The sequence below is a fragment of the Ovis canadensis genome, chromosome 9, assembly GCF_042477335.2.
Source record: "Ovis canadensis isolate MfBH-ARS-UI-01 breed Bighorn chromosome 9, ARS-UI_OviCan_v2, whole genome shotgun sequence".
Taxonomy (NCBI): Eukaryota; Metazoa; Chordata; class Mammalia; order Artiodactyla; family Bovidae; genus Ovis; species Ovis canadensis.
In genome coordinates, this window is record NC_091253.1 from 55213413 (window position 1) to 55225569 (window position 12157).

The 12157-nt window shown below is 41.4% G+C and overlaps 1 protein-coding gene across 3 annotated transcripts in view; it reads left to right on the forward strand.

The window, feature by feature from the left end:
* The window catches only part of PREX2 (phosphatidylinositol-3,4,5-trisphosphate dependent Rac exchange factor 2), a 303487-nt gene that overhangs the window by 161625 nt on the left and 129705 nt on the right, over positions 1-12157 (forward strand). For all 3 annotated transcript variants that reach the window (XR_011259007.1, XM_069600206.1, XM_069600207.1), the window contains exon 23: positions 1292-1453. Coding sequence is in view for 2 of the 3 variants with exons in the window: in XM_069600206.1 (XP_069456307.1) it covers positions 1292-1453 (162 nt within the window). In the remaining variant the exon portion in view is untranslated. The remainder of the gene's footprint in view (positions 1-1291; positions 1454-12157) is intronic.

Sequence of the window (12157 nt, forward strand, 5' to 3'; positions counted from 1 at the left end):
TCTATAGAAGAGTTTGGGACCAGTTTATTGTAATTATTTTATCTCATTTTCTAACTCTTTGAAATTTACAAAATTACATGGATTATTTTATATATGACAACTGTACAACTTAATACTGTATATATTACTGTTTTACACATGAAGAAAGTCAAAGAAATTAAGAAATTTAACCAAGACCACACTGCTAATGATAAAGTGAGCTCTGATTTCTAGACTAGTGATTAAACCAAAAACTCCCTCTCCATATTCTGCAAGACAGGGAAATGGAGGTGGCGAGGGAGCTCAAATAAACATAGCATCTATACATTGTCTATCTCACACTATATTATAAAAACCTCATGCAAAGTTGTATCAGTCATTGTGATCCTTGAACAATCATAAATGCTACATATACGTAATGTTCGTGCTAAGTTGCTTCAGTCGTGTCCAACTCTTTGTGACCCTGTGAACCATAGCCCACCAGGCTCCTCTGTCCATGGGATTCTCCAGGCAAGAATACTGGAGTGGGTTGCCATTCCCTTCTCCAGGGGATCTTCCCTACCCAGGGATTGAGCCTGCATCTATTACGTCTCCTGCATGGGCAGGCAGGTTCTTTACCACTAGCACCACCTGAGAAGCCCACATATAAATAATACACACAATTAATTCTCTGTGCATTGGAAATTCTCAGTGGTTCATGATGTACACACACACATGCTGCCTTATAATCAATTCAGATAGCCAAAAGATTTACTAATTGAGCACATCTTATGAATGGCTTTATCTGCTGCTTTTATCAGACAGAGTTCAGACACTGGAAGCGACATTGTTTTTTAACTTTGGCAAGAGAAAGTCTCATTTATTCCATCCTTCTTTGAACATTTGTTATTATAAACGCACTCTCTGTACCAGGCTCTCAGTAGCAAGAAAGGATATGGTTTTCCTTAGTTTTTGTTGTTCTATTACCAAGTTGAGGGGAAAAAAAATGTTCTGGATAACTCTGACTAAAATATGGGCAGTGTGTTCCCACATCAGAGTGTACTGATTTATTCAGCAGGGCGTCTTTGAAGTCCCCGCACCTCCCTCAGGCAGCCTTTTATAGCCAGCAGAAGGGAAAACAGGAGATGCCAGACACACAAGTCCATCACTTCACTGCCAGGGTTTATTGAACACAGAAATCCCAGGCAGCTAAAAGAAGCACACTGGGGAAAAAACACCCTATGTTGTGGAATTGTGAACATTTTATTTGGCTGATTTTGAAGCTTTTATTTTCTTGCTCTGTTTTTTTGTGTGTGTGTGTGTGTGTCTACAGATTCTTGAAGCCCTGGCTAAAAGTGATGATCATTTCGTACAAAACTGCACCAGCCTTAGCTCTTTGAATGAAGTGATTCCTACTGACCTTCAAAGTAAATTCAGTGCCATTTGTAGTGAAAAAATTGAGCGCATATGTCAGAGAATATCCAGTTATAAAAAGGTAAAGTAAAGGCTCTGGGTATTTTACACGTGATTATTATTTAAATTATTATTGTAATGTCAAATTTAATCCAGTGTCTGATTTTTTATTCTTTATTTATGTACCAGTGTATTGAAATAATGGTGAGATTTATATAGCATTTTAGGGTTTTTCAAATGCCTTTATATCCTTTACCTCATTTCATCTTTGTAAGCTAAGTCATTATTTCATATTTTCCAATATAATAACCGAGACCTAGAGAATTAAATTGGGATTCCCAGGGGGCACAGTGGTAAAGAATCCACCGGCCAGTGCAGGAGAAGCAGGAGATGCGAGTTCAATCCCTGGGTTGGGAAGATCCCCAGGAGGAGGAAATGGCAACACGCAGACCAGTATTCTTGCCTGAAAATCCCATGGGCAGAGGAGCCTGGCGGGCTACGCACCATGGTTTCACAAAGAGTTGGACACAACTGAGCATGCATGCCTGCGCATTCATGCAAAGAATTAAATTACTTACTGGCAAGTATAGAGTTGGGATGTTAATCCAAACCACCTAGTCAGATTTTAAAATGATACAGTAGTTGTTCTTTCCCTGTTCTCTCAACAGAGGGAACAGGGTCCTCAATCAGAAAGTACTTGGAACAGAGGCTGTTTCCTTCATTAATTGAGCGTATTAATTGAGCACTTTTTATGCATGAAGCTGTTCTTGGTTCCAGGAATATGGCAGCAAAGAGTCTTCCCTCATGATGTTTCCATCTGAGTGGGGGAGACAGCAACGAAGTAAATACATGTCTACAAAGAGGGGAAATAAACTATTGAAGAGAATTATGAGGACAACCATGGTGGGAAGTACCAGTGTGGGAACTCTGAACTGGGTAGCTAGAGAAAGCATCCTTTAGGAAAGCTTGTAGTTAAATGACAAGTAGAGCTCTTTCTCCAAATGGGAGGAAGAAGCCTCCAGGTAGACAGAACAGCTGGTGGTGGTGTTCATTTGCCAAGTCATGTCCAGCTCTTCATGACCCCACGGACTGCAGCATACCAGGCCTCCCTGTCCCTCACCATCTCCCGAGATTCACCTGTGTTCATGTACTTTGAATCGGTGATGCCACCCAACCATTTTGTCCTCTATTTCCCTCTTCTCATTCTGCCTTCAGTCTTTCCCAGCATTAAAGTTTTTCCCAATGAGTCAGCTGTTTGCACCAGGTGGCCAAATTATTGGAGCTTCAGTTTCAGCATCAGTCCTTTAGGCCTCAAAGCAGAAAGAAGGCCAGGTGTCAGGTGGAAAGAGATTAGTCCTAAGGGCGGAGGCTTCAGCAGGGACCAGCATGAGATGCTGTGAAACTCTATACCTTTCAGGACTTTGGATTTTCTTCTTATATCAACAAGAAGTTGGAAGTTTTTAGATATAATGGTGGCTTCATTTAATGTAGGTTTTTAAAAGGTCATGCCAGGAACTTCCGTGGCGGTGCAGTAGTCAACACTTTGCCTGCCAGTGCAGGGGTGTGGGTCCAATCCCTGGTCAGGGAGCTGAGACCCCACATGCCCTGTCACCCAAAGACCAAAACATAAAACAGAAACAGTATTGTAACAGACTTAATAAAAATGGTCTACATCACATCCAAAAAAAAAAAAAAGATAGTGCTGGCTCCCCTGTAGGAATAGATTGCAAGGTGCAATCTTGCAATCTAGAGAGGTGTGTCCAGGTGCGTGATGGTGGTGGCATAGACTCTGGTGAAGACAGAGGAGACAGAACATTTAGCGAATCTGACAATGTATTTTAGAGACAGAGTAAATGAAAATGGATCTCCAAAACATATATTTTAATATCTTTTAATTTTTTTTTCTATTTGTATCAATGGGAAGATAGCTAATTAAATTATTTTCCTCAAAGTGAGGCTGGTTGCATGGATATTTTGTTTGTACATGTGTGTGGGGGAGTTTAATAGCCAATGAATGACCTAAAAGGAAGAGTCTCCTCACCAGAAAGTAAATTAGCCAAAACCTTGATCTTGAAGTTCTTGCCTGCGGAAGTGTGACTGAATACATCTCTGTTCTTTAAGCTAAAAAAAAAAAAAAAGAGCAAGAGAGAGACTAGTTGCTTAAAATTTGATGGTCATACTAGGAAATATTATTTATCCCAGTGTATGTGAATATGACTTAACTGACTATGTTTGATATGGTAAATAAAAGATAAGCCCTTTTTATGTCCAGATATGTCCATTTAAAAACAGGCAAATGCGTGAAAGAATACCCAAGGAATTTCAATCTTGGTTACCTTAGGTAGGAGAAAGAAAAGAGGACTCACTGTGGCTTTCTTTAAGGCCTTCCTATACTGTTTGGCTTGTTAAGTTGAATATATATTAATGTCATAATTTTATGAAGAAAAAATGATATTCAAGATCACTGTATAACTGTCATATCTGTTCACTCTCTTTCCATGACTGCTGTTGACCCCTTTGAGTTTGAGAACCATTCCATGAATATGCCTTGTGGAAGCCGAAGAACAGAAGATTTTCTTTTTACTTCTCCTGTCTCTTTGAGATGTGACAGTTCTTTGAAGTTAAATTTAAAAGCTCTAAACAAATGCAAATTAGTAGTTCCCTTTTGAACACATTTTGAAAAGAGAGTCATTCTACTTCAGAGATGGATCTGTATAAAGTATGGTAGGGTTCGGGCAGATTCTGGTTATCAAACTTGTCACGGTTGTGTGTCTCGTTTTTCTATCTCGTTTTCAATTTCTTCCTATCTTCTCTCCATTCATTCAAACAACAAAAGCAGTAGAAGTAGCTTAAAGAAATATACATCAGTTCAGTTCAGTTCAGTTCAGTCCCTCAGTCGTGTCCGACTCTTATAGGAGAAGGTAAAATATCTAAGTAAAAGCAAAACATTAGGATGAGGGTATATTACATAGGGTATTGATTCAGCTGCTTTAAGAAGGGCCAAGACAATATAGACTTAGCAGAAAGTTTATTTCTCACTCTTGTGAAAGCCCAACCGATAGGAGTCCAGTGTGGTGAGGCTTGATGATCTTCTAGGGATCCTCCTATATTTTTGTTTTCTCCTTTAGGATATTGTCCTCTTCCACAAAGCCAAAGTTGGCTCACCACCACCATGTCTAAACGAATTCCCCTTAAACGGGGAAAGAGAAAGCAGAGAGTGAATTGCTTCCTTTTGAGGGCAGGACCCAGAAGTTGTAAAGTGAAAGTGAAGTCACTCAGTCACTCACTCGTGCCCGTGGATAGTAGCCTGCACCAAGCTCCTCCATCCGTGGGATTTTCAAGGCAAAGTACTGGAGTGGGTTTCCATTTCCTCCATCCCTATTCACATCTTGTTAGACTTTTAGTGCAAAGGACATGGGGACATGTAGTCTCAAACTGGGCATCCATGTGGCAAAGTAAGGGCTTCCCCTGTGGCTCAGCAGTGGAGTCCTCCTGCAGTGCAGGAGCTGCAGAAGACTCGGGTTCAATCCCTGGGTCAGAAGGATCCCCTGGAGGAGTTCATGGCAACCCACTTCCAGCATTCTTGCCTGCAGAATCCCATGGACAGAGGAGCCTGACAGGCTACAGTCCATAGGATTGCAAAGAGTCAAACATGACTGAAGCAACTTAGCATGCATGTGCCAAACTAAAGTTTAAGGAACTTTATTACTCAGAGAAAGAAGAAGAGAATGAATATTGAAGGAAAATGAACAGGTAAATTTAGAGATAAAGCTATGTTAGAGGGACTTCCCTGGTGGTCCAGTGGTTAAGATTTCACCGTCCAATGCAGGGGATGCGAGTTTAATCCTTGATTGGGGATCTAAGGTCCCACATGTCTCAGGAACAAAAAAACAAACAAAAAAAATCTTCCCATAAAACAGAAGCAATGCTGTAGCAAATTCAATAAAGACTTTTAAAATGGTCCACATCAAAAAAGATAATCTTAAAAAAATTATTAGAAGAGATGGTATAAAAATTTTTCATTAAAAAAAATTTTTTTTAAGATGATATTCATTGGAAAAATAAAAAGAGAGAGAGAGAGAGAGAGATGGTCTGGATCATCAGAGAATAAAGGGTAAGTAGGTCCTAAGACTCTACCTACTCAAGTGGCATATTCTGTTTGGCCTTCAGCTTCCTGATGGCTAAAATGAAAAAGGAACACTGTCTGTCACATATCCTATCAGCATTTCTGTGGTATATACATAATTTCTTAATAGAGAGGCGGAACTTTTCTTGGATTGAGTTCTAAATAAAATCTCTTACCCGGAGTTTCAAAGAGGCAACAACAGGAATGTCAGGGCAGTGCCCTTAAACATAGTCCTGCAAAAGAAGCAGACATCCATTTTATGTGGCAGATATGTTTAATGCATTCCTTAATGAAATATCAGAGGTCAAGAAACTGAAGTCCGCAAAAACAAGTTTGTTGCAGTATGGTACAGGAAGACCAGAAAATTACTTACTAAATGTGTACATTTTGTGTAGGCAGTGGGGCCTTAAGTCAGTTATTTGAAGAAGACTTCCCTCTCCCACATACTGTCTACTTGAGAAGAAGGTCAGAATACATGAAGCAATAATAATACTCATTAGCTTCCTTGGAGATGTTGCATAATGGTTGAATATGCTGGCACTCACCACCCTGCTCTACATGCTACTCCTTCCTGCAGTTATGGAGCACACAACAGTTTATAGCAGTTGATATCAGGCATTGTGTCCCATATTTTGGATTTCCTGGGTGGGTCAGTGGTAAAGAATCTGCCTGCCAATGCAGAAGACGCAGGAGACACGGATTCGATCCCTGGGTTGGGAAGGTCCCCTGGAGAAGGAAATGGCAACCCACTCCATTATTCTTGCCTGGAAAATCCCATGGACAGAGGAACCTGGTGGACTATAGTCCATGGAGTTTCAAAAGAGTCAGACACGGCTTAGCAACTAAACAACAAACCATATTTTACTGTTTGCCTATGTTGTGTAATCTTACCAACACAGTGGTATGAGACACATTTCCTTGATGAAGTGACTGAAGTTCAGAGTGGTCAGCTAACTTGCCCAAAGGCATGCAGCTGGAACAGCAGTGGAATTTGAACTTTGTTCCCTTTTATTCTAAAACTGGTTGTTTACCTGTAGTTGTTACTGTGCTAAACAGCACGGTTCTGACTGCAAATGAGTACATGCTCAATTGCTTAGCTGTGGCCCACTCTTTGTGACCCCATGGACTGTAGCCCATGAGGCTCCTCTGTCCATGGAATTTTCCTGGCAAGAATACTGGAGTAGGTTGCCATTTTGTCCTCCAGGGCGTCTTCCTGACCCAGGGATAGAACCCCTGTCTCCTCTCTCCTGCATTGCAGGCAGGTTCTTTGTTATGGAGCCACCAGGGAACTGCAAGGCCAATAGCCTTTCAGAGGAGGAGAAATCCTCTTGGATTGAGGAGTCAGCAGATGCTAGCTGCTATCAGTTGGAAAGATGCGTCAGATTGATTTGATATCTCTCTTTACCTCCTTCTCAAGTAAAGAGAGATATCATAAGCAAAGGCAAAGACTTAGAACTGAGACTGATCTTATTGAGGAAGAGTTGACAGACTGCCCGGGCCTGAAAGGAGGATTTGAGTTGGATGCAATTAAAAAGGAAACCTGACAAAATATGATTTTTTCCAGGGATATTTCGAAGTGACATAATCATCAGGTTTGTTTGTAAGATGTCCATATTGATGATGATTTGGACTTGAAGAAACCTTGGGGGCAGAGAGAAAAGATCAGTTCAAGCTATGTGCTGAATTGTTTATGACGATAAAGAAGGTGTTAGTTTTTGGTTTCTAACAGCCTGTTTTGAGATAAAATGAGGGGTGTATATTGGGCTTTCCTGGTGGCTCAGATGGTAAAGACGGGCTTCCCTGGTGGCTCTGTTGGTAAAGAATCTGTCTGCAGTGCAGGAGGCCTGGATTCAATCCATGGGTCGGGAAGATCCTCTGGAGAAGAAAATGGCAACCCACTCCAGTATTCTTGCCTGGGAAATCCCATGGACAGAGGAGCCTGGTGGGCTACAATCCATGGGTCATATAGAGTCGGACGCAACTTAGTGAGTTAACTGAACTGATGAGGGGTGTATGTTGTAGGGTGTCAGAAGCAGAAAGTATAGGGATTTCTCCAAAAAGTGGGTGATTCTCAAAAACATCTTGGCATGTGAGAAGCATCTCCCATTTCCTCAGGAGTAACTGGGCCCTTGGGAACCTTTTAAAGCAGAAGTGGACAAGCTACTGGGCAGTGATTTCAAATGATGAAAATAATGTTTCTGAAGTTTGAAAGTTCTCATATGCACATTATAGCTGTTTGAGCCTCGAAGTAGCTGTGTGTACTGAAAATTCTTCTCATCCTGCTTTTTTCCTTAGGGAGATTAAAAATTGACTTTGCGTCACATATTTGGCAGGCAGTCAACTAGGTATCATTCCTATGGAGTACTGTCTCACTTATTTTTATTTTTCATTTAGGAACTAGGACTTCAGTGCTTTAAAAGCAATCCCTTCATCATCATCACTTCTTGACCATAGATCTACTTAGAATCATTCAGTTCATTTCAGTCGCTCAATCATGTCTGACTCTTTGCAACCCCATGACTGCAGCATGCCAGGCCTCCCTGTCCATCACCAGCTCCCGGAGTCTACCCAAACTCATGTCCATTGAGTAGGTGATGCCATCCGACCATCTCATCCTCTGTCGTCCCCTTCTCCTCCTGCGCTCAATCTTTCCCAGCATCAGGGTCTTTTCCAGTGAGTCAGCTCTTCACTTCAGGTGGCCAAAGTATTGGAGTTTCAGCTTCAACATCAGTCCTTCCAATGAACACTCAGGTCTGATCTCCTTTAGGATGGACTGGTTGGATCTCCTTGCAGTCCAAGGGACTCTCAAGAGTCTTCTCCAACACCACAGTTCAAAAGCATCAATTCTTCTGCATTAAACTTACTTTATAGTCCAACTCTCACATTCATACATGACTACTGGAAAAACCTTGACTAGACGGACCTTTGTTGACAAAGTATGTCTCTGCTTTTTAATATACTATATAGTTTGGTCATAACTTGCCTTCCAAGGAGTAAGCGACTTTTAATTTCATGACTGCAGTCACCATCTGCAGTGATTTTGGAGCCCCCCAAAATAAAGTCAGCCACTGTTTTCACTGTTTCCCCATCTAATTGCCAAGAAGGGATGAGACTGGATGAAATGGTCTTAGTTTTCTGAATGTTGAGCTTTAAGCCAACTTTTTCACTCTCCTCTTTCACTTTCATCAAGAGGCTCTTTAGTTCTTCACTTTCTGCCATAAGGGTGGTGACATCTGCATATCTGAGGTTACTGATATTTCTCCCAGCAATCTTGATTCCAGCTTGTGCTTCCTCCAGTCCAGCGTTTCTCATGGTATACTCTGCATAGAAGTTAAATAAGCAGGGTGACAGTATACAGCCTTGACATACTCCTTTTCCTATTTGGTCCCAGTCTGTTGTTCCATGTCCAGTTCTAACTGTTGCTTCCTGACCTGCATACAGGTTTCTCAAGAGGCAGGTCAGGTGGTCTGATATTCCCATCTCGTGAAGAATTTTCCACAGTTTCTTGTGATCCACACAGTCAAAGGCTTTGGCGTAGTCAATGAAGCAGAAATAGATATTTTTCTGGAACTCTCTTGCTTTTTTGATGATCCTGCGGATGTTGGCAATTTGATCTCTGGTTCCTCTGCGTTTTCTAAAACCAGCTTGAACATCTGGAAGTTCACGGTTCACGTATTGCTAAAGCCTGGCTTGGAGAATTTTGAGCATTACTTTACTAGTGTGTGAGATGAGTGCAATTGTGTGGTAGTTGAAGCATTCTTTGGCATTGCTTTTCTTTGGGATTGGAATGAAAACTGACCTTTTCCAGTCCTGTGGCCACTGCTGAATTTTCCAAATTTGCTGACATTGAGTGCAACACTTTCAGAGCATCATCTTTTAGGATTTGAAACAGCTCAACTGGGATTCTATCACCTCCACTAGCTTTGTTCGTAGTGATGCTTCCTAAGACCCACTTGATTTCACATTCCAGGATGTCTGGCTCTAGGTTGGTACCTTTCTAATAAAGTGGAGAAAGAAGCTTAACAAGAAAACATTTCAAAAATCTTTTCAGTTTGAATAAAATGTTGATACCTAAGGTAATAGTTTGTCATGGAAAGTAAATTCTATCTGTATATCAAATGTGTGTGAACAGAAACTAGCATTTGTGAATATATATTTTTAATTTCCACATATTTACTTTTAAACTGTTATTATTTGTTGTTTATTTGCTAATTCATGTCTGACTCTTTGTGACCACATGGACTGCAGACTGCCAGGCTCCTCTGTCCATGGGATTTCCCAGGCAAGAATAATGGAGTGGGTTGCCATTTTTTTTCTCCAGGTGATCTTCCCAACCCAGGGATTGAACCCACATCTCCTACATTGGCAGGCAGTTTCTTTATCAATGAGCCACCAAGGAATCCCAAACTACTATTAGCAACCCATTTTTCTCCAAAATAAAAGCTTCAAACAGCCCTCTTTCTATAAAATAAAATGTATCCTTAGAAACTAAAATCTCAAAGAGGCTGGCTTTCCCTTATTGTTTTGACTCAAAGTTTTAGGTTTTAAAAATAAAAACAGGTTGATATTTTTAGTTTCCATTGCTGGGCTGCTGCCATCAGATTTGAATTTTTGGCCAGTGGTACAGGCAGGCCACAGATGTTCAGACCTTGCTGGGGACCCGAGTGAACCCTAAACTGGCGTTTAATCCCCATGGGGCAGAAAGTGTGGGTGATTGATCCAACGCAAAACTATGAGCTGTTCAGAGGAATGCTGCTCACTCTCTATTGGCCTGAGAACTTTTAAAAATTCTGGATTCCCTTTCCTGTTTCCAAATAATTCCATAATTGGGCTTATTTTTGGCAATGGGAATACTTCTTCCATATATTTAATGAGCTTTCAAGAGATAGTTCCTGTTTACACAAAAATACTATCTGTAGGGACAGGAGTTGTATCTCCAGCACAACCTAGGATCATACATAGATGCTTCTTTTCATGTTTTTGTATGAATGAATAGTTGATTAAAGTGAAACAAGGAGAGAGAAGGCTAACTGCCTATTACAGTGGATGCTGTGACATAAAACAATTGATCTCCATGCTTTTGTGTGTGCCTTGGGAGCCCGGTCTAAGGTGTTTATCCTGTGACTACAGTGGGAAAGAACTTCTGAGTGAAAGTTTGCATCTGGCCTTAAATTTGGGGTCTTTCTAAGATAAGTCACAGTTTCTTTTAGTAATAAAGAGAGAGGAATAGATCTCTATTTACTAGAGATTTGCATGCATGAAGTCACTTCAGCTGTGTCCAACTCTTTGCAACCCTGTGAACCATAGCCAGCGAGTCTCCTTTGTCTATACGATTCTCCAGACAAGAAGACTGGAGTGGGTTGCCATGCTCCCCTCCAGGGGATCTTCCCGACACAGGGATTGAAGCCATGTGTCTTACTCTGCCTACACTGGCAGGCAGGTTCTTCACTGATAATGCCACCTGAGAAGCCCTCAGTGAGTTCAGTTCAGTCACTGAGTCATGTCTGACTCTTCGTGACCCCATGAATCGCAGCACGCCAGGCCTCCCTGTCCATCAGCTCCTGGAGTTCACTCAAACTCATGTCCATTGAGTCAATGATGCCATTCAGCCATTTCATCCTCTGTCGTCCCCTTCTCCTCCTGCCCCCAATCCCTCCCAGCATCAGAGTCTTTTCCAATGAGTCAATACTTCATGTGAGGTAGCCAAAGTATTGGAGTTTCAGCTTTAGCATCATTCCTTCCAATGAACACCCAAGACTGATCTCCTTTAGAATGGACTGGTTGGATCTCCTTGCAGTCCAAGGGACTCTCAAGAGTCTTCTCCAACACCACAGTTCAAAAGCATCAGTTCTTCGGCCCACTCAGCTTTCTTCCCAATCCAACTCTCGCATCCATACATGACCACTGGAAAAACCATATCCTTGACTAGATGGACCTTTGTTGGCAAGGTAATATCTCGTGCTTTTGAATATGCTATCTAGGTTGGTCATGACTTTCCTTCCAAGGAGTAAGCATCTTTTAATTTCATGGATGCATCACCATCTGCAGTGATTTTGGAGCCCCCCAAAATAAAGTCTGACACTTTCCACTGTTTCCCCATCTATTTCCCATGAAGTGATAGGACCAGATGCCATGATCTTCGTTTTCTGAATGTTGAGCTTTAAGACAACTTTTTCACTCTCCTCTTTCACCTTCATCAAGAGGCTTTTTAGTTCCTCTTCACTTTCTGCCATAAGGGTGGTGTCATCTGCATATCTGAGGTTATTGATATTTCTCCCGGCAATCTTGATTCCAGCTTGTGCTTCCTTCAGCCCAGCATTTCTCATGATGTACTGTGCATAGAAGTTAAATAAGCAGGGTGACAATATACAGCCTTGCCGTACTGCTTTTCCTATTTGGAACCAGTCTATTGTTCCATGTCCAGTTCTAACTGTTGCTTCCTGACCTGCATATAGGTTTCTCAAGAGACAGGTCAGGTGGTCTGGTATTCCCATCTCTTGAAGAATTTTCCACAGTTTATTGTGACACAGGCAAAGGCTTTGGCATAGTCAATAAAGCAGAAATAGATGTTTTCCTGGAACTCTTGCTTTTTTGATGATCCAACAGATGTTGGCAATTTGACCTCTGGTTCCTCTGCGTTTTCTAAAACCAGCTTGAACA